The sequence below is a fragment of the Cydia pomonella genome, chromosome 19, assembly GCF_033807575.1.
Source record: "Cydia pomonella isolate Wapato2018A chromosome 19, ilCydPomo1, whole genome shotgun sequence".
In the NCBI taxonomy this organism is placed as follows: domain Eukaryota; kingdom Metazoa; phylum Arthropoda; class Insecta; order Lepidoptera; family Tortricidae; genus Cydia; species Cydia pomonella.
The window spans coordinates 14,483,135-14,506,419 of NC_084721.1; the positions used below are offsets into that span (position 1 = coordinate 14,483,135).

The 23,285-nt window shown below is 38.4% G+C and overlaps 1 protein-coding gene across 1 annotated transcript in view; it reads right to left on the bottom strand.

Annotated features, from left to right (window-relative positions):
• LOC133528514 (homeobox protein prospero-like) overlaps positions 1-23,285 on the bottom strand; it is a 65,999-nt gene that overhangs the window by 26,964 nt on the left and 15,750 nt on the right. The window contains exons 3-4 of the mRNA XM_061865901.1: positions 6,967-9,449; positions 2,197-2,358 (exon numbers count right to left, since the gene is read on the bottom strand). Coding sequence (XP_061721885.1) covers positions 2,197-2,358; positions 6,967-9,449 — 2,645 coding nt within the window. The remainder of the gene's footprint in view (positions 1-2,196; positions 2,359-6,966; positions 9,450-23,285) is intronic.

Here is a 23,285-nt window from a genome sequence, read left to right on the forward strand (position 1 = left end):
CTTACACGCAATCCAGGGGTGGCACCCTGCGTGTAAACAGGAAATAGTGAATTGACAACCCTAGCATTATTATTAGATTCCAACTACACAGATTGGGATTAATCAATCGTTTTACCCTATTACAGATCGTGTCATTCATGAAGACGTGTGACTTGACTCGTATGGTCATGATATTAAAGGTTAGATTTGACAAATCTGCACGTCATCATGGATGACACGAGCTATAAAGGGGTAATATTTTACAAGTTTTATTTTGCATGTGGGGTTCGGAGAAACCACTCAATTATGAACTTTAATATAAGGGGGCAAAAGAAAAAGTAGTATTTTGGTGTAGTTTTTAATAATCTTGTTTAATTTGTAAGAAAAGGTGTAGGGACTAATCATTTTACGTCAGTCTTTAAAGTGACTTGTTATGATTGTAAATGCAATTTGAACGAATAAAAAATAACTTTTTGACGGTCTCGATATAGATATCTGCTTTCCGGTTATGAGCAAAAAATAATAAGTTAGACTTAATCTGAATAGGATAAGAGTATGTTATTCGTGAGTGTTTAACAATATTATTCCAATTAAATTTAGATTTTTATAACTATAAGTTTAAAAAAAAGCCTTTAAGTTCTCGAACACAAAAAATACACATCAGATTAAATTAACAATAAGAGAGAATGTACGAGAACCCCTCTATAGGGTATAGGCCTCCTCCAAGGTTTTCCAGAGCTCTCTGTCTGAAGTTGTCGTTGTCCAGTTTGGGCCAAACGGCCCGCTTCGAAGAACGAGATATGATACCGATAAGTACTATTTTAGATATCGTTTGTATGTCGTATAATTGACAGAAGCAGCACGATTCGCGCAACAAATGTCACTTTGACGTTAGAAATATCATAGATAAATCTTATTGGGATCACAGCGGAATCGAAATAAACGTCAATTTTGACATGTCGTTTAGTTATCGATCTTTTAAAGATCTTTCCAAGATATATCGAAGAATGATTAAGACACGTTGTTCTAATTATTTCTCAGATATTTCTTACTTATATTGTAACCGTGTCTAAAGTTATTTTATTTATACCTAAATTGTCAATTTAGCCGATATGACATATCAAACAAGTTTGGCTTGTTTTTCCCTTCTGATCATGAATAGGTACAGTAATGCTTCATATATTTAGGTACTTCTTCCTGTTTTGCGGATTATCGTATTATACGCATGAGTAATGCTGATAGAAACAAACTATGCGGTTTAAAAGAAGTTAATTATTATTATTTTCGTAGGCATGTTATTAATTAAAATGTATAAAAACGGTTTCTGGGTTATGTATTTTCCGTTACAAATATATCTTATAGGTACCTAACTAAAGGAAGTAAGAAAAACCCTGAAGGATCAGAAATAGCACGGAAAGTACAAAATGTAGTCAAGATGTTATTTACTTACTTTTACGTATTTTTCGATATAAGATTTGGTTACTCAATCTAGCATCTAGAAAATGTTTAGTCATAAATAAAAATAAATAAATAAATAAATATTATAGGTCATTATTACACAAATTGACTAAGTCCCACAGTAAGCTCAATAAGGCTTGTGTTGAGGGTACTTAGATAACGATATATATAATATGTAAATATTTATAAACTTAAATACATAGAAAACACCCATGACTCAGGAACAAATATCCATGCTCATCACACGAATAAATGCCCTTACAAGGATTTGAACCCGGGACCATCAGCTTCGTAGGCAGGGTCACTACCCACTAGGCCAAACCGGTCGTCAAACACATTATCTGATTAAGTAATCTATTGTAAAAGTAAACTTTTAAAATACAACACACATGTACTGCAAAAAAGGAAAAATAGTACAGTTTATCCCTTAACGGTTCAGAAAAAAACACAATTCAAACCTCATCGTCATCGCCTGTTTAAAGCCCTAAAAACTCTGCTAATAAAAAATACATAAAGATGAATTTATAGGGTGGTCATTTTTGCCGTATAAATTCTAACTGTGTCCTAGCACCTCCTGAGACCCAGAAGCGTTTGTTTTGTTTTTGAATTTGGAACAAGGGTTCCAAATATATAGGGGGGGTTGTGTAACTAAGGAGTTACACAACGTTTAAAATAGATTGTGGAATGTGTACAAAAATTTGAAAGCAGGGTCTTAGGAGGATAGAGGGTTAAAAGGTATAAATGTATGATGAAACTTACCTAAAGTTGGAGAACCACTTGACTAGTTGAGCCGTGTTGTTCTTGTTGAACTTGATGTCGGGGAAGTACATCTTGAGGACCGCGGAGCTGGGGTACCGCACCCAGAAGAACATCAGCTTCGCCTTGCGCAGGTGCATCGGCGTCAGCGTCGAAGAGTGCAGTGGAGTTAAAGGAATTTTCGGAAATGTTCGTTACTACATACGTTATGGACATTCTGTGCAGAAAATACTAATCTTTTTTTTAATAAGGGAAATATCGGATATTGACCATCTCCCGATGCGGTGATTTTTTTTCTATTTCCTTTATCAAAAATATCAAAACAATATCGTCAAAAAATACAACGTTTACATTTTTATAATTGAGAACAAGGCTGTTACTTGGCAGTGACGGAAAAATGTACTAAATTCGTATTTTTTCAAATGTACAGTTTAAACTTCATGTGATATCTCAATAAATCATCAGTAGGAACCAATTGCGTGTTTTTAAGGCAAATGTATTAGAATCATTTGGCTGTGTGATGTAAAATAGTATACATTCATCACAGGATGTGGTTTAAGTAATTAAAAGTTATTACTTCATAATACAATATTTTTTACTAGTTATATACTACCGTGAATGTTTAAACATTTTTATAATTAATTATTTCAGTGCTTTGGAATTATTAAATCTCTAAGTGGCATTTAAAATGGGTTAATCAGTTGTTTGTACGACCTCAGATAACCCAAGGTCATCGATAGAGATCGTTATAATTATATCGCGTCGATAAAATTAACGAGTCCCAGTAATAGCCATTGTAAATTGATTGCATAATGGCATTGCGCAACTGTGTCCATTTTCTATTAAAGAACCTTAAATAGGTTATCTTGAGTTTATCGCATAGGTTAAATCAATAAAACTTTTATAGTCTTTCACCAATTTTTTCAATGGAAGATGGCGACAAATATGAAAAATTTATGAAAGAAGATTTCATTTCTTATACAAACTTTGAATTGCACGCCTTTCTTCTTTTGATAACAAAATGCTTTAAACAGTGTTCAGTAGCAGGGACATTTTACAAAAAAATAAGTCTAGACATGATTGTAGATGACGGCAAATTTGAAAAATGTAGGCGCGAAGATTCGATCTAGGTAGGTACCTTAAAAACTTTGAATTTCCTTTTTATAACAAAATGCTTTATAAATGTTTCCCGTAGGAGGGACATTAAAATAAAGTCTAGACGATAGTTTTTCTCAGTCAAATAAAAACAGACCTAATCACTTGTAAGACTGAGTGTTAGTATAACGTAACGTTTCTTCGACTGTGCCAAGGCCGGCGTGTGCGTAGTTCCTTAGCGCGGTTAAATCTGATTAGGGTAACGGCGGCTATTAACGCGGGTATCAAAATCGACGTCTAACACCGCGGTGTTTACAAATACGCATTTTGCAAGCAAACAGATCTATTCTCTAAGAAATAAAGCATACACCAAACAAGCTCATTCATTGGTCTATCGTGCCCATTAGTGTGCATTTGTGTGAGTGTAATAAAAAACTCGCAATTCGTCAGTTTGTGCGACGGCGGCGCAAGAACCGGTTGTTCCATACAGACGCGTGACACCACAGGTAAGTGCACTCCAATCTTACTTAGTGTTTTACGTAATAGTTATGGCAAATAAACTAGTGCAATGCCTTTTAAGAGGTTGTGTATTGGTTTCTACACGATTTTGAATTACTTTTAACTTAGTTTTTGACCGGAAAATACGTTTAAAATTGAAAATAAAATACAGCGGTGATAGGCGCCAATTACTTCTGTGGTAAGTAATTCCGTGGTATGCCACGGTAATAGAAAAAGTGGTAGTTTTGTTATTTACTCTTTAGTTTTGGTACAAATTATCAATTTTATAATTTCTTTTATTTATTCCAATCTTGATCTATTCACGCTATTAAAGAGCTATTTCCGTGGTATTGAAAGTATTCAACTAACCCTTAATTTTTAACAAAAACTTCAGCACCGATTTCCTTGTTTCTATTGGAACCGTTAATGTGTCAACTTTTTTTTATTTTGAGTTAAAACCTAAAATTTACTTGCCAGTTATGTGATTTTGTCTTTACAAGAAGCTTGTAATATACGTGTTTGATTTGATTTGAAAAAACATCTGTGTTTTATTCTTTTTATGGGTCGGAATTAGGTTTAATTAAACTCCAAATTAAGCCTATTACCGATGGTATGATCGTATTACCCTCGGTAATAGAATGTATAGAAATCTATTACCGACCCAGAGAAATATCGAATGGGTCGGTAATAGGCTCTTAAAGAGTTATCTATTACCGAGTGACTATTTGGTATTGTATTGAAATATCGCATTTAGGGTACCGCAAGTACAGATTTCGTTGATAAAATTTAGACTTCAGTTATCATTATCAGATTTAAATTCTTCTGTTTTCTGATTCAGTTATTACTCTGACAGACAAGGAAGGGTACCCAACTGCCGGACAATTCCGATTAGATTTTTTTTTATATAATTTTATTTATACAGTAGTCCAAAATCTCAGACATGATTTTTTTTAGCTATAAGAATCAGCAATAAGAAAAGTACTGTGATTTGTTAGTTATAAACGGGTAAATTATAACACATAATATGTGAGAGACTTTATTTAACTTAATTACCTTATCAAAAATATTAGAATTAAAAAATTTCATGTTTTTATATATAGTCGAAATTTTATTAGGTGGACGTTTACCATTTCACTGTGGTAAACTTTCACTCAGGTGGTAAACGTCCAGCTTATAAAATTTCGACTATAATTTACGCTGTGCCTTATGAGAAAATGTTACTTACTTGTTTTTTTTTGTGCAGCTAATTATGTCAGTAAGACAAACTCTTATCAATCTATATAGCATTTAAAAATTACTTTATTTAATAACAGGCAGGCCTATTTGTCATATACGTCCTTAGTAAAACTTTACTAACAATAATTTTTGTTGTTTTACATGTAAAACATTCAACTTATAACTTGTTATACAGGTACTCGTGGGTACTTGGTAAGTTAACTATTTAATAGTCTTTGATTGTGCCGAAGTGTAATTATAATCTCTTCGAATATATCTCTTATTTTTAAACATACTCCTATAGTTTTATTTTTTATTTTTGTGTCATTATTAAACTTAATGACACAAAAATAATATACAGAACCCACGTCGTTATTATTGTTTTAACCCTCGGTATTAGGTTTCGAATTTTGAGTTTGGTTTCTGTTAACGAGTGCAGAAAAATCATGCCAATTGTACCCTCGGTAATGAAAGCTCAATTCGCGATAATAGAATCACAGCCTGTCCCTTGCCACGGTAATAGAAGATTTGGTCATTTTGGCTTCAAAAAATATTTTAATACATATAATAACCCAAAATGAATCCAAAAACGTGTGAAACGGAAAGTTCATTAAATGCTCTGATGAAAAAAAAATATTCCTGGCTGTTAGACAGCATTGATACCCTTAATTTTTGGATCTCTTTTGAAAAGTTCCTTAACTACCACGGTAATAGGTGCCTTTACCCTATATGGCCTATCCTGTATCGTACTGATGAAGCACCACAAAGACCTAATCCATTTGCATCTAATCTTATAATGTGCCTTAGCCCGTTACGGGCAATGGAGGATAAACTATTTTATACAAAAACTTTTATATCTACTGAAAAAATAAGGTGGTGAAATTTTGTCGCTTTCTAAATTTAGTTATAATTTTGACGTCTTTAAAACAATAGTTACAGGCAACATGTTGTGAGTCTTACAATAGAATACAATTTTTACTAACCGACTTCAATTTCTTAGAAGGAGGAGGTTCTGTATTCGGTTGTGTCAATTTTTTATAGGTGTTTTTGGCAATACCTAACTTAAGGATGTACTTTATAACGGTAAGGCTTTTAAGATTATCATCATCTGGTCATCTGTATTCCATGATAAATATGACCCCGGTCTCTTTGAAGCAAGAGTGAATAGGCTACTACTGAACCAGTGAGCTTCATCTTAGGCGCCGTCTTCACTTTCCATCAGGTGTGACTAGAGCCAATCGCTGATCAGTTTTTAATAAAAAAAGAATATTAACGGTGAAATGTTTTGCTTGATTTGTTAAAAGTAGCTATCAATATCGCGTTGAGAATAAGTAATGCGTTTTCCAGCTTGCTAAGCAGAATTGGAACTAAATTAAATTGTGTGGGAATCGTAGAATACGCGTAACCGCAGCATTTGTGGGGTTACAGAGCTAAGTAGGAAGCGAAAGGTTAAATACCTCGTGAAGAAATAAGATATTACTGTGTATTTAGAGTCGAGTTTCAGCCGGCCTTTTAAGGAAATTTCGAACGATACGTGACTATTTGAAGGAAAACGCGCTAAGAAAACCGCAATCTATCGTCATATTCGTACGTAATTTTAATCAGAAGGATAAATGTTTAATGTTAGGTACTCAAGTTTGAAACAATTAATATGATTAACAAGACTTTGTAATATTTAATGTACCGTTTACCGTAACCGTTTTTTATTGCACGATCTACAAAAGGTTTTTATACGATAGTTGTGTTTATTAAATTTGTTATAACCTTTAGACAAACTACTATTTTAATTGATGTTCGAGTTTATAGCAAGAGATAAATAATTCGTCTTTATCTTTTCTATTGAGTAAATTTAAGACTTCATAGTTTCTCTTTGCTACATAGAGACATAGAGTGACGACTTGACGAATCTTTTGTATAAGACAAACTGGCCTCCTGCAAATGCTTAAGAAAGATACATGGTTAGTATGTTTTGTTCTATTTGAAAAGGATATAGTAGGCTGAACTCCGTCGTAAGGCAGGTCTGTAGAGTTGCAGTCTGAGTGAGGATCTTGAGCGTCCATGTGGGGGTGGTGCGGCACGGACAGGTGGTGCGGTACGTGCGCGTGGTGGTGGCGCAGGTAGTCCGGTGAGGAGTGGTGCGCTGCGGCCAGCAGCGCCGGGTGCAGTAGCGCCGGCGCGTGCGGCAGCGGCGGCGAGTCCCGCTCGGGCGCCGGCGGCGACCGCGCCAGGCCACCGCCCGCCCCGAAGAATGGGGAGTAAGGTGAGAACACCTGGCTCTCGTGCAGCGACGGGTTCGGTATCGCCACCGACGTCGGCAGCGCCATCCCTCCGTGGTACGGCCGTGGTGACGGCGACTCCGGAAACTTGCTCTCCGGCGAATGCCCCACGCCTTCTCCCAAAATCCGGCTGACGGTGCGAGGCGTTATCCGCGTATCCGTCACCTTGTGACGCTTCTTCTTCGGCGTCACGACGAGGCTAAGCGCCTCGTTCTGCTCAGGGTTCGGCTCGCGCTCGAAGTGGCCGTTCATCGGGTACATGGCGCCCATCGGCTTCGGCGGCGCCTGGAACATGCCTGTCGGAGGCCGCACGTGAGAGCCGTGACCGGGCCCGTCACCGTGGAGCGGGAACGCTCCGGGCGGCCGGGAACCGTTTATTTGATTCATAAGCATTGGGTTATGCGTCAGGAAGGGCACGCCGTTTGGCGGTGGATGGACGGGTGGGTTACCTGGCATCGGTCCTGCGGGTCTCTCTGGGGGTTTCGGCTGCGGAGACTTTCTTTCGAGCAGTCGCGTCGCCCGCATCAGGTCCTTATTGAGCTGGTCCGCCGCCGCCGCCGCCGCTTCCGACTGCTTGCCCATGATTCTGCGTTGATGCACGAAGCGAGTTACGATGGAGTCGATGAGACTCGCTAGTGATGCTGTGATTTCACTTTTCAAGACATCCGCTAGACCTTCTAAGTCGGCACCGGTGACGGGTCCGACTGAACCGGCATTGCTACGTATTGCGTCTAATCTTTCTGCTAGTTCTGAAGACAATGGAGGCTTGGGTGTCTGGCCGAGTTGCCGCTGCTGAGGAGAATGCTGGTTGGACTGTGGCCTCTGCTGCTGCATGTTCTGTTGTTGTTCAGCCGCTTCTTTCATACGGGCCTCTTGCTGTTCTAGGAATAGCTTCTGGCTGACGTTGAGGTACATGGCCGCAGCGTTGTTGAGCTGGTGCGGGTGTGGGGGGTGCATATGTTCTGGTGGGAGATGCGGCAGCATGGGCAGCGTACCATTGAGACCCGGGGGGAAGTGCGCCGCCGCATGTGCATGCATCTTCGCACTCATCATCTTGCTCATAACCTGCGACAGCATGTTTGGAGGAGCACTGGTCGGTATCGGCGGTGGGATCTCTTTCACTGGCGAAGCCGGCTCCGATTTAGGAACGGGATCTTCCGTCTGTTCGACGTCACTGCCATCATTATCGGCCGTTTCGGAGTCCTGGCCCATTCTATTGCACAATTGCATATATTTCTCTTGCATTTCAGCTAGTTGTTCTTGCATAGTTCTAAGTTGTGATTTTAAAGCATTCTTTTCTACTAACTTTTGTTGTATAGGGGGCCGGTCGCCGTCGTCCTCCGAGTCGTCGGACACGGTCTGTGCGCTGCTGCCATGGCTGGTGCCGTAGCGCTCGGCCGCACCGTCGTGCTGCTGCGGATGGTATAGTTTTCGCTTCTTGCATCCGTTCACTTGTGGCTGCGGTGCGGGGCTGGCACGCATGGTCGACACAATGTTCTCAACACGGGCACGTTTCACATCCTGCGGCCGCGGGGAGGAGCGCTGCGCGTCGCTGTCGCGGTCCTCAGGCTCCGATTTAGGAGCCAGCAAGGGTTCAGACGGAGGCGGCGCGGGCGGCGGCGACGTTCGCGAATCACCGGCACTGTCCAACGCGAGCAGAGCATCGTCGAGATCCGGCCGAGAATCTCGGGAAGTCGGTCGCTCGGGCGACCGCTTCTCATTCTTCGGTTCGTCATTGTTATTATTCGCTATCACGTTATTGTTGTCCGGTGAGAGCCGCATGAGTTCCTTGCGGCTCTGTAGAATATCTCGTAGCACTCTGTGAGCGATGCCACCGCCGGCAGCTTCATCGCTACCGTCTTCTTGTTTAGGTGGGCGTCCGAGAAGCTCGTTGAGCATCTCGGCCTGCGCGTAGCCGGGACCGAACAGACCGAAGTGTTGTCGGCCCTCGAAAATGGCGCCGTAAATACCGCCACTCATCGCGGAGCGCGCGGGCGCGGGACCGTTCGTCGCGAGAGTCGAGTAAGAATTGCGCGGCTCGCCGGCGTCCACGCGCTGTCTGGCGCGTTTCTGTTTCTTTAGGAGCTTATCTGAGTAGGGGGGTATCCTCCTCCTCCGATGACATGACGCGCCGCGATTGGCCGAGCGGGCGGCGGGCTGGGCCCCACCGCGCTACTTGCGCCGCATTGCCCGTTCTGTAAGAGAGGGGAGCGATGAGCACCTGCCTTGCGACGCACGCGCACCGAACAATGTCTTACTTTATAAAAGGCGTGCAATATGCATTCGGTGTAGAATTAGTAACAATATTATAAATATTAGGTCGAATGTAAAGTAGCAATGTTCCAAAAGTACATTCAGTAACCATACTTAATTGTAATCTAGATTTTTGAAGAAAGTAAAATGAAACATTAGTTTTACTTGTATGTAGTTGTAGGTATACCTAAAATATACGGAAAAATATGTGGCTTAGTAATATTGAATAAGTAAATTAATTTTCGTATCAAAAGTAGGTACCAACAACAAATTACAGTCATTTAGAAACTGATATAATCGAATCACTAATATTCTCAAATAGTTCTTACATCGATCGTGGTTAATTTTAGAAAGATTCGATTTATTATCGAAGCGATCTAAACTGCCCGCTATCGATATCAATTCACATTAATAGTTCCAATAATTCATAATGACTTGTAATACACTAATATAATACAACTTACGGAAAACATGAAAGTCTGAATGCTTAGAATTGTAACTATATCGCGCATCTATGTATAAACCTACTAAAATTATTACTTTTAATTACTTCTAATAACAAAAGGAAAATGTCTTTATTTTCAAGAATTCTTGGATTTTCCAATAAGACCGAGTATACCTATTGGAAGTACAGTAAAATAATTGATTTATGTGTTTCGTCGGAGTGACCATGTTGATAATTAATATGAAAGCAGTTAGGGATCTCATTCCTGTTAAGGTGATATTCGAATGACAGCTGCATTGCGGATACGACACTCATTTTATTAAGCAAATTGACATATAGGTACGGTCACGTCTGAAAATATCGATACGGACAAAGTGCCAAAAATATGTATACACTACCCTAATATATAATAATAATAATTCAGCCTATATACGTCCCACTGCTGCGCACAGGCCTCCTCTTATGCGCGAGAGGGCTCGGGCTATAGTCCCCACGCTAGCCCAATGAATTTCTTCGCAGATGTAGCAGGTTTCCTCACGATGTTTTCCTTCACCGAAAAGCTGGTGGTAAATATCAAATGACATTTCTTACATAAGTTCGGAAAAACTGATTGATACGAGCCAGGATTTGAACCCGCGACCTCCGGATTGAAAGTCGAACGTCATATCCACTCGGCCACCACCCTAATATATGGGCTATAAAATCGTGTATACATATTTTTGGCACTTCGATCGTGTCGATGTTTTCAGACGTGACTGTACGCGCCCGCGTCTAGGCCGAAGCAGTAATGTCGCAACAGTAATGCAGCGGCAGTTGCCATCCGAATGTCACTCTTATTGTCAATGTGACTAGGCACAGAACTCAAATCTAGGTTCTCAACTCTAGGTTCATCAATTCTAGGTTTGTATGTATACTTAAATACCTAGAAGTAATGACTTGTATTAGTAAACTCATTATTTATATTAGGCAGATTTAATTATTATTAACGACACATTAAATCTTAAAAGCAATAAAGAATATCCACCTAAGTCTCTCGTGCGTGTTAAAATGAATGACCAATGAGAACCACAGTATGTGTTAGGTACGTAGATATCAGATAATGCCGGACACACCTAACAAAGCAGACATTAATTCCTTTTGGAGCGTGACTCCGTTTGCCAGTGGACAATGAAGCTAAAAATGTCAGAAATAATTCTGTGAGACACGCGGTGTTTTCGTGTTTCCATTACACCTTGTTTATGTATCCTAGATACAAAAAACTAAGTTACTACCCAACTAAGCATCTATCTATATTCAAAAATCTCCCAATTGTGGGGCGAAATATTTCTATATACTCGTATGAGAGAAAAGTAAATGAAGAAAAATCCTAAGGCCGGTTTCAGACTAGCGTTTTGTACGAGCGTGTAAGCTCGGATAGACCAAGTGTAGAGAAAAGTAACGCACGTGTTAGCTCGTAAAACCCAAATGCAAGGAAATGTATTTCGCGAGTAAGCGCGTAATGCCGAAACGACCGTATACGCGCAGAAAAATACGCTAATCTGAAACCGCTGTTAAAAAGAAAATTGGCATCACTTAATTACGTATGGTGCATTAGGGTAACCTTAGAAGCGAGATTATTTAACGCCAATGACGGATATATCCGCACCGTAAGTCCAATGTCAATGACGGATTAATCCGTCATAAACCACGGAGCAACATATACCTACGTGCATACATAAAGTTCAATCTCAGTTTTGACACTTCGGTGACAGCTTTTGTTTGACTTGACTCGGCGTCGGAAAGGTTAAACCAGAAGCATTTCATAGTTTAACATAAATGTAATAATTAAGTACGTAAAATGCGTTGTTTTATCGTTTCCACAGCCACATGTTGTACCAAACTGTTGTATATATTCTTGGCAGTTTTTTTTATCTAATTAGAATTAATTCTTATTACTCTAGTGGTTTTCTATCCAACTATTTATTTGCGCATAACTTCAGATTACGAAGCAAAAACAATACCATTTTTTATACAAAAAAAAGTAACTCAGAAATAATTTCTGATCTAGTCCTGTAGGTATTTAAATACATTTTTTAGGGTTCCGTAGGGGTCCGAAAGTCTTAGTAAATGTGCTGCAAAGGTACTGTCGTTCAGGATAGCATATTGTGACAATAAGCGAGTAACTACGGAACCCCACACTATGCATGGCCCGACATGCTCTTGGCCGGTTTTTTTTTGTAAGTACAATTACGTTTTTTTATAGATGGGTTAAGTTTTATCTAGTCGCTTATTGACAAATCCGCCCCCAAGTACCACACAGAAAAGATAAATAAAATCCCCGCGTTGACAAACAGGCCAATTCGAACGTACACTGACATCCAAAGGATGTAATTTTGATATCGTGCATTTCACTCTTACTTGTCCGTACGTGGCGCGAGTGAGACGCACGATAACTAGGTAAATGACATTCATGTTGTACGTTCGAATTGGCCTCAAAGAAGCGTGACGCAGTGGACAACTGGACATCCGCTGCGCTTTGATTACAGTGGGTTGGTACCTAATAGGATAAGTACCTATCAATGAGATCATTAGGTATAATGAAGAATTCTAAAAAAAACTTATTTTACTTTTTCCTAATAAAAAAAAGAAACATTTCGTAAATAGGTACCAATTGATTCAATAAATCCCATTGATTTAAATTATTTCTGGAGGTTTCAGTTACAAACAATAAAGAAGATAAGAAAACACATTGTAATATATGATAGGCTATATTTTTCTTATAATCCACCAAATTGCTTTTAGTGACACAGTGGACACTTTCTAATAAACTGCAGCGGTATCATGGTCGTGTTTTTGTCACTTGTCATATCATGCGTCACTTTCACACTTACGTATTTGTTAGAGCGTGACAGGTATGGTGACAAATGATAAACAGCCGTCCATCTTAGCCCTGCTGGACCATTGAAAAACTGCGTGACACAGTGGACATATTCGTACGAATTGAAAAACGTGTCGAAGTGGAAACTCCGTCATCTCGCGTCTCTGGCAACATCCGCAATTTAGATGACAATGAGATGGTATCAATGGGGCTGCTTCCGATGGCGTGACCGGCCACTTGCGACCGCCGTCACGGGCTTTGCTTGTGTTGCTGAACAACTTCTCATTACATAAAAAAAAAACAATCTACCTGTGCAAACTTGTAACTGACTTAGTGTTTCTATTTCGCAACCTATTTTGTTTTTCGTTTTTGTCTGTAAGTTTTCCTAAGAAAATAAATGTTACAACTAGGCTCTGCAACAATATTGTCTACCCCATTTTCACCTCTTTGGGTTTTTTTAATGATATAGTAAGCAAACGAATTGAATTGCCTGATAGTAAACAATTACTGTCGCCCAAAGCCATGCTTCACCGGAGGAATTACAGTTCGGACCCGGGTATGTCCTTAAACTACGTCCAAAAGAGAAGTATGGGCACTGTGAATGTCATCTCGCTTTATGTGGTAGGGCACAGCACAGCGGATGTCATTCTAGATCTAGAGCAGAGCCCAACTGGGGAAGTACCTCCACTTTACAGAAAACCGCAGCCAAATAACACCTGACCCTACCCATAGTGTTGTGTTCCTGCCTGTGAGTAAGGTTGCCAGAGATCAACGAGGGTGCGGAGTGTTAGGATCGGCAACGCGTATGTAACACCTTTGGAGTTGCAGGCATCCATAGGCTACGGAGACTGCTTACCATCAGGCAGGCCGTATATTTGTCTGCAGCCGACGTAGTATAAAAAACTCTTTTCTTGAAGGCTTGAAGGTCATATCGGTCTAGAAATGCTACGGGCGATAGTTCATATCCCAATTGCATTTAGTTCGGCCTAGTTCAAGCTTGCTATGAAGTCAATCAGTAGGTAGTCCGTATTTTCTGGAACATCTAGAATTTCATAGTGCGATCTTAAAATGATTACTTTTTGAACGTTCCTGTTGTGCTAATTTTATGATGAATTACAATCTGCGTATTATTTTTGTCCTTTTTCCAAAAATACTAATTTAACATATTGCCACTACATTTCTCACACTACGCCTATTACCAGCAAACGAGCAGTTACTCTTAGATCTATGCGAAAAACGGCGTTCTGTATCCCCATACAAATATGACTCACTTTAGCTCAACCAAATAATATCATCACCATCTAAGTATCAAATACTCGTATCATAATTCATCGCGTTGACGAAAAATGAGCTTAAACAGCTCAAGTTTAAGGTTGAAATTAGGGTGTAAATCGGTTGAAGTATACAGCATGTCGAGATAGTGATTGTAATGAACTTTGCCTGTAATTTGTGGTCATTCCGGTCGAGATTGAACAAAATGGCCGGTGGAGCGTCTCATATTGTTCCGGTGTTTCCGGTGCTTTATGCTCAGGTTTCTATTAAGGTCGATGGACTGTCGGTTGCAAAACTATGGGATATAACTAGCGTTTGAGGTTGAGGATAAAATACTTACATATTCGTTTCGTGCACGACTGTGGGGGCGCCCTAATGCCACCCTAGTAGGTGTAGAACTTATGTCAGTTGGCAGCTGCCCAAGATATGAAGATGTCGTCCAACTAAAGTTCATATTTTCACCTCGTCGTGCGCTGGCATCGCTTGTATTTCTCCCATCACCAACTTCACACATAGACCATTCTTTATATGGCAGTTTTTAGGGTTCCGTACCCAAAGGGTAAAACGGGACCCTATTACTATAGTAGACGCAAACCAAACTGACGACCGAGGTCATATCACTATCTCTCTCATCCTACCTACGACCACGCGAGTGTGAATGAGAAGTTTTACGACCCCGGTCGTCAGTTTGGTTTGCGTCTACTATAAGACTCCGCAGTCCGTCCGTCCATCTGTCACCAGGCTGTATCTCATGAACTGTGATAGCTAGGCAGTTGAAATTTTCACAGATGATGTATTTCTGTTGACGATATAACAACAAATACTAAAAAGTACGGAACCCTCGGTGGGCGAGTCCGACTCGTACTTGTCCGGTTTTTTGTACTAGTAAGGTATATTATCTTGTTTTGTTTATGAACTTTATACAGGCGGAACAATAAATGATGATACAAGAAATCCTTTTTATTACAAACTTCGTATGTTATCTTCAAATTTCGCAAAATGTTCGATTGCGTCTGCCGTCGCTCTACGCGACATTTCCAACTTCTCCACTTTTTAGATGGTTGGCAGGCCCCAACTGTCCATTTTCAAAGCAACTTCTTGACTTGCATAGCTAAACTGTACAATGAACTGTCACCCATGGTTTTTTTTTTATGTTATAGTATAGTCAGCAAACGAGCAGACGAGCCGCCTGATGGGAAGCGGTTATCGTCGCCCATGGACAAAAGCAACATCGTAGGAGGACACTTAAGCGTTGCCGACCCTTGAGAGCCCTAAATACCCGCTTGTTGTAGAATCCCATGTCGTAGCGCAAAGGAAATACCTCATGAGGCAACTCATTACAGGCCGGCAACGCACTTGAACATAGAGAGGTTCAAGTGGTGGAGCCGTCGCCCATGGACACCTGCAGCACCCTCCCTCCTTCTCTTACCCTTTACCCTCTGGTGTTGCAGATGTCCATGGGCGAAGGCTTACCATCAAACTTCATCTGGTTGTTTGCCTGTTTTAGTCGGCGAGAAAACTTGTATCAAAATATAAGTTAATGACAAAAAAAGTACAGAACTAAAAACGGTGTAGTCCCAGTATGGATTCCATATCGCACCATGAAACAAAAACAACTCCCCTCTATCGCAATGTGTTCCGGTGATTTGGCACCATGAATAAGCAATGTGGCTGACCCTACTGCAACTAATTCCTGTAGGTAAGGTCCTAATTAAGTAGGGTATAATTTAGTTTTCAACAATGTGGAGGAATTCTAACGGCTGCGTGTATTGGCCAGTAAATTAAATATCGGGAGACAGTCTTAACCCCGTGACTATGTGCACACTGTGGGGATGATGAAAAAAATGATGGATAAAATTAAAATTAAACTAAGTAGATATTTAGCATATTGTCACAACTAATTTGACCCTAAAATAAGCGGTTTTGACTTAATTATAATGTTAGTGGCGGTGATTGCTATAACTGTTCCAAAATTCAGCTGTCTCCGTCAAACGGTCTCTGAGAAAACCGAATTTAACCAATTTGCGAGACCGAAGTGATTCCATAAGTGCTCCGTGAACAAAGTTTTGTACGGAACACTAAAAATACTGACATTATAAAAAAAGACCTCAGTTTCAAATTTAAGTGTTTTTTTACTTATATCATGAAAAAAATGGTACCATTCAATTCATAGAATATTATTAAAAAAATAATTCTCTTCAATCAAATTATGTATTGTACGTAAATTATAATAAATTTGTTTATAGGTAGTAAAGCTAATATCACATCAATTTTTCGGTTCTGGGTGTTGAGTTCACCTGATATTAGCTAAGCTAAGATTCGAACCCGCATCCGCCAGTCTGGAAAACCTGAGATCTTAGGTACCGTCTAGTGTAAAAATATGGGTGCACACAAGTTGCTCAAAAATATGTCATAGCTCCTATATCCCCGAATTAACAGCTATGGGACATATTTGTTAAGTTGCGTGGACCCATATTTTTTCACTTGATTGTACCACTAAGTCATTGGCATCCAAAGGTTGACTTGAATATAGCTAGCATTGTTTAAAGCGAGCACACAGGCCTGCGACCTGTTGATATCCACCCTTAGGGCATCACTAGTGCTGTGTGTTTGGTGCTTAGAATTTATCGATGTATCGATGGTTTCGCTAGAAAAATATTCAGACAAGGGCAGAGAAAAGAAAAAGTTTTTAAGATCTAGGGCTTGTACTAGTACGTACTTGGCATAGAAAAAAAAGTTTATTATATTAACCAGCTCTGCAAAATTAGTAATCAAGACTTTCTTAATCTTATTTATTTAACATTTGTTATAATACGAAAATTTACGAACACTTAGGGCCAGTTGCACCAACCATTATTGACGGAGTGTATTAATCTATGAAGTTTTCCATTAAATAAAATTTTGCTAATGTTATGATGGCGACAGATGGCTTAGTGCAACCGACCCTAAGTCACTAAAGTAAAGAAACAAGTATCTGACTTTGAATTGTTCATGTTCAATATTTTATGAATTGTCTTATTATTAGCAACAAACCATAAAAAAACCTTTCATCATACCAAGCACTACTAATCCTTAATCTCAAAAAACTTTATGCCGATAAAAGGCTCAATTAAATAGAACATACATATTACATACGGCTTTTTGGCGTACCATTGTCAACGGTAGTCAATCACAGCCACAGCAATATGAAATATATGTCTACTTTTGAACTTAACTCCCTTATAATAAGACGAAGAATATCTAAATATATTTGACATGTAATTAAGCGTGACGCGATGTCGACAGCTCGACGGAAATGCTTTCCCTGCCCTTTGGAAACCAGGTGCTAGCGCGGAAGCGGAGGTTTAGTATGGGAAAAGATTTTTCAACAGGCATTTTTAAGGCGAGGTACGTTAGGCATATTTTGTGGTATTTTAGTTATTTTCTATCGAGGGAACTGCATGTATATTATCTTAAAATCTTATAAGCATTTAGTAACTTCTATGTAGCCGACATTACTAAAAATAAATACATAGTCACCCGATTGTGTAAAGCTTCTTTAATACCACGCCATAGCAAACAAGCATATGGCCCGCCTGATGGTAAGCAGTCACCGTAGCCTATGGACGCCTGCAACTCTAGAGGTATTACATGCGAGTTGCTGACCCTTTAAAAACCTGTACGCTCCTTTTTCTAATCCCCAGATTGACAGACATGAATCCCATGTTGTAGATCCTCGGAAAAACCTCGGTAGTTTAATAGTAAATCGAAAAATACTTGGAAGTACAGCAAATCATCTGGGGACATCTCGTCTTATCGTCAGGGTTATTGTAGAAATAACAACATATTGTAGAAATAACAATTATGTACCTCTATACATTTCTGCTTAATTTTTAGGCAAATTACTAAATTACTAAATTACAAGAATGCCACGTTTACATCCTTCCGGGTACCACTGACCATTAAATCGCGATTTGCAGCGATATAGCACAGATTATTTGTCTATTTGTTTTGTTTTGTTTTTATATCAGTTTTTCTAATGATTCATATGTATTTTGCGTAGAAAATATAGGTATACCGTTCCCCATTCCATTTCTAAAATATGTAAACTATGTTTTATTTGATAAATGATATTAATGGTATCTGTATAGCGTGGAATTTTTCAAATTAAAAAAAAAACGTAAGTTTTAAGTCTTGTTAAAAAGCATATTTTTATTTGACGTAAACGATACGAAATTTGGGTAAGTATATGAAAGACAAATATTAAATAATTTAAATTCGTTTTACTACTGACGCTACGGACAAGCACTCATAAATAAATACACACATAAATTACTGTACAAAATTACTAGATAATCATCTTCGCCACCGTTGTGACCATATGGTCAGTTACCATAAGTCACCGGTCTTTAAAATTACTCTACTATGAAAGAGAACGTACCACATTAAATTTACTACGTACATACGTCATTATAGAGGGAATGAGGAATAATTGAGGGGTTGTGGGGGTGAATAGTTCCCACACATTCCTGCACTTCCCCTTTCGGTACCATGTGGTGCGATGTTGTATTATTATTGGTATTGCAAATTGTCTTAACGGGTGACAAGTTTCCTTTATGTTGGGTGTAGATAATTTGTTGTTGACAATTTAGTTTAAGAAATTTGTTTGTGTTATTATTTAGGTACTAAAACGGGACTTAATTGTGTATAATTAAGTTTTAAAGTTACCTCCGATGTTTCGAGGACGGCATAACCCCCGTCGTCTTGGAGTCTTCTCTACAATGCTGTCCTTGTTTGTGGGCAAAAGGTAAAAGACTCGGTAAAGGTACGAGAACTCGCATGTTTCGTTCTTTTTAACGTAATTACAAAACTTAAATAAACGTAGGTGGGTCAAAGACATTTTAGAAAAAGGTCCCTTCTGTACAAAACAATAAAAGTTAACGACCCGGGTACAAATATACGTATCACGTTTTTCTTATTTGAGTCTCAAGTTGGAAAAAAATATACTACCACGTAAAAACTAGCTTTTGATTCTTTTAACTTACCGATCGGCCCGATTCGAAGAATGATTAAGACAAGTTAAAGATCTTTCCAAGATCTTTAAATGATAGATAACTAAACGACATCTCGAAATTGACGTTTATTTCGAATCCGCAGTTATCCCAATAAGATCTATCTACGATATTTCTAACGTCAAAGTAACTGGTTTCCCGAATGGAGCTGCTTCTGTCAATAATACGACATACAAAACGACATCTAAATGACAACTTATCTAAACCAGAACTTATCGTTATCGTATCTCATTATCGGGATCGTATGAATCGGGATGGGATGGGATTGGATGTCTAAAGTAAAGACGTGAACGAGTTAACCATACTATATAATGTGTATGACCCACCTGGGTAAACTTACCTAAGTTGTATAGAAAAAAAAACACAAATTTATAAGTACAAAGTTTAGCAACTGATATGCAATCATGAACAATTTTTTACTTCACAATTTATCAAGGAAGAAGTCAATAAATAAGGTTGGTTTCTTAATACCTACTTAATAGTTGGCTTCATCTTTGATTTATTTCAATTGTTGTAATATGTGAGTACTTGAGTACACATATATCAATCACAATAAGGTCATCAGGAAAAAAAAATTAACTTTATTATACACAAATGGAAGTTACATAATCGTAAAGATAGTTTAACGGCCGTACTAAAAGTTAGACATAACGTAAAGTTGGAAACCTAGATAGAAAGGTTATTTTACCCTATAATTATATCTGGGTATTAAAGTGACCATTACATTTTTAATAAGCAAAAGGCCGCAAGCCAGTAATAGCGCGTAGACATGCTAGATTTACCGATAAAGCGCGCGAAGAATCGAATAAAAAAACAAAATGGCGGACAGTCATGGCGGCGAAGAATCATAAATTACATATCGAGTAAATATTGGATTAATTGCTTTGTAAAGTTTAAGGTATGGTTTCTCCTCAGTATTAATGTAAACAGTTTACTGATGTTTGTTGTAACGATATGAGTATTTATGAATATGTCATTAATCATAGTCGTATTTTGATTAAATATAGGAAAATTTATGATAGGTACGAATTGTAAGTAGTAAGGAGATATATTTGAAATGAACTACTGACTTTAAGAGTATTTTGAATAACAATTTGTTTACATATATAATTATTAAAAAGTTCTTAGTCTTAACAAAAATGGTAAATTTTCCATCTCCTTGTTGCACGAAAAAGCGACATAATTTAACTATAGGTGTTTCAAAAATTTGACCGAAAATTTTTGATGGCTTATGAATAGACGTGAAGTCAAAGCAAAATATTTTCAGTCACTTGGAGCCAGATTCAGATATAAAAACTTCTTACGGTTTTGATCTTATTTTAATTACGACGTTGAAAATCGCTCACGCTGATTGCAGCATGCGAAATGAAGTTAAAGTCATGCGTGAGATGACCAATGATGAGACCAATTATTTTTTTACCAAGACGATCGTTAAGGCCGTGCCAAAACAATAACAAATTGTTAAATTTATATAGTCTGTCAAGACATTTCTGTCAGTAGAAAAATGCAAAGAAATTTAAAAAATGTAGGCGCGAACTGTTATCGCTCCACAGAAAATTTTAAATTCGAGCTTTTTTTCTACTGACAAACTTGTTTGACCGGCTATAAATTGATTATTAATATTTTTTGAAGAGTGTTAGACATAGTAATATTACAAATTATTAAATTAAATCGAATCCTAATTCTATATATTATTTGGGACTCTTACAATTGCGAATGATTAGGTTTTTGCTGAAGCAATGGTGGTCTTCAAGCTCAAGCTTAGTTTAGTACTAAATAAAAAGTAAACACACTGTAAAATGTCATATCAATCAAGCGGCGAGGGCTACGAGAGATCGAAACCCACGCAGACAAATCATAGGAGCTGCAAAACCAAGTCGCCACGATCCTCGGTAATGAGGACCTGATGAAGAAGAAGAAAATGTGATCAAAAACTTAAACTTGGATATAGTTGTAGGTACTTCTGGCTGGTTGACCGTACTGGGACTCAATAAACGCACTGTCGAATCCAAATTTCTTGTGTGACACATTGAACTATTGTTATTACTACGTATAAAAATTACGCCATGAATTTCACGGCGCGTGGTACAGGTTGCGGTTGCGAAAATCTCATTGTTTGGCTTATGTAATAATAACTCAATGGTGTCACGTAATTTTTCTAACGTTTTGTAGTTCTTTGTACTTTCAAGAATGCCTTATTTGTATATATTTTAATATGATAGCTTTACAAATCAATATTCAGAAAACACGGGCAGTAAAGGGTGAAGCAGCAATCAGCATGCATAACTTATAAGTGTTCGTGCCGCGCCATTACTGGGCTTCTATGAAAAAGGACAGTCCGGCTTATCGCTGTATCGCCAGAATAAAACCGGCGATAAGATCGGCTAGGGATGTGCCAGGACTTTACTTTGTCGATAGTTTGTTTTTTATAGGAAAACTTTCTATAACAAAATTTCCTTGAGACATGCACATTACCATTACCCATCCCTATGGCCCGTGGAAGACAGGCACTTGTTTGCCGTCATTATCTACCCGGTATCACACGGCATATGACCAATACAACGATGGCCATATTCGTATTAAATATATTAAAACGATTCACTCACATATTTTAAGACGAAGATCATTCATTTAATTATGTTCTTCTTTCTCTTTATTTCATATTCTGCAAATAAACGAATCCAACTCATAGCCGTAAGCAATCACCATAGCCCAAGCTTGCCTTAAGCTTTTAAAAAATCCAACTTCTTAACCACCTAAATTAGATTTACCTAGATTAGGTAAATAAAATAAATAAATAGTGACAATCTTACGCAGATCGCCCTAGCCCCAAACTAAGCAAAGCTTGTATATACTATTGATAGAAACCGCCAATCGCAAGTGGAATAATGTATAGAACTGATCACTTGACTTTTCATACCATCATCCCGATACATTTTTTCTTTTCGCTCGGCGTTTGTCATTGTACGATTTTCAACTTAGCCAGGACCCGTGATACATAGTCTCAATTCACCAACAAGCATCAGTTCATCGAAAAACGAAAAAAAAAAAAAATTGTTAATAATACAGGGTACAATACAATTGTAAAGGTTGGAGTCTTCTAGTAAGTATAAAATACCTGTGACAGAAGACCCCGCTCTTCCATAACAACACGTGTAGAACTCAATTAACAAATATAAACGATAAGCAGAATTGCTATCTAAAAAGAACAAACATAACTATCTTAATACTTACATTATTAATACATTTATATTGTAAATATAGTGAAGAATATGATTAGGAAAATACAAATCATCCATTATAATAAATGATTAAAATGCACCTAGTTTAAGCTAAGTAGATTTAAGTTATCTAAATTTAAGGCTTAAATTGCTATGCCCTTGCAGGGCGTCACATGTATACCTTCTAAAATGTACCACCTTTAACAATTTATGTAATGTGACATGCAATAAATATTCATTCATTCATTCATTCAAAAATATGTAATCGAGCATCGATATCTGCAGTTACCCATCCCTACGGCCCATGGAAGACAGGCACTTATTAGCCGTCATTATCTACCCGGTATCACACGGCATATGGCCAATACAACGAATATGGCCACGAACGGCCACGACACTACGACATGCGATCCTAATTATTGTACATACTTACGCTATTTTCCATCTGACATGCCATGGAGACTTGTTAAAATGGCGGGTTTTTAGTGAACTTAGGTGTACTAACGCCCTTTTAAGGTAATATGTTGCGAGGTAGACAAATTCTATCGCATGTCATAATTATGATACCTTGAAACAGGTTACATTCTAATCATATTATCCATCGACCTACAGTTTTTTGTAATTGAAATAATAATAACATAATTCACGACCTAATGGAGTCAAACATAAATATACATTTCTGTTTTAATCACTTTAAGACCCAGTAATTACATATGACACCTTCGCATCTTCCGCCAACAGTATTGTAAAGGCCTCCAATCACTCTCTGCTCCGTTGTATCAGTGCCCACGTCTTAGTGTCAAGGAAGACGAACGGAGAGGTACTGAGCATGACAGGAGAGAAGACATGCCTGCTAGACAAAATAGCTAACAGAACGGGCAAGATGGTTGGCCACCTAAAACGGCACGA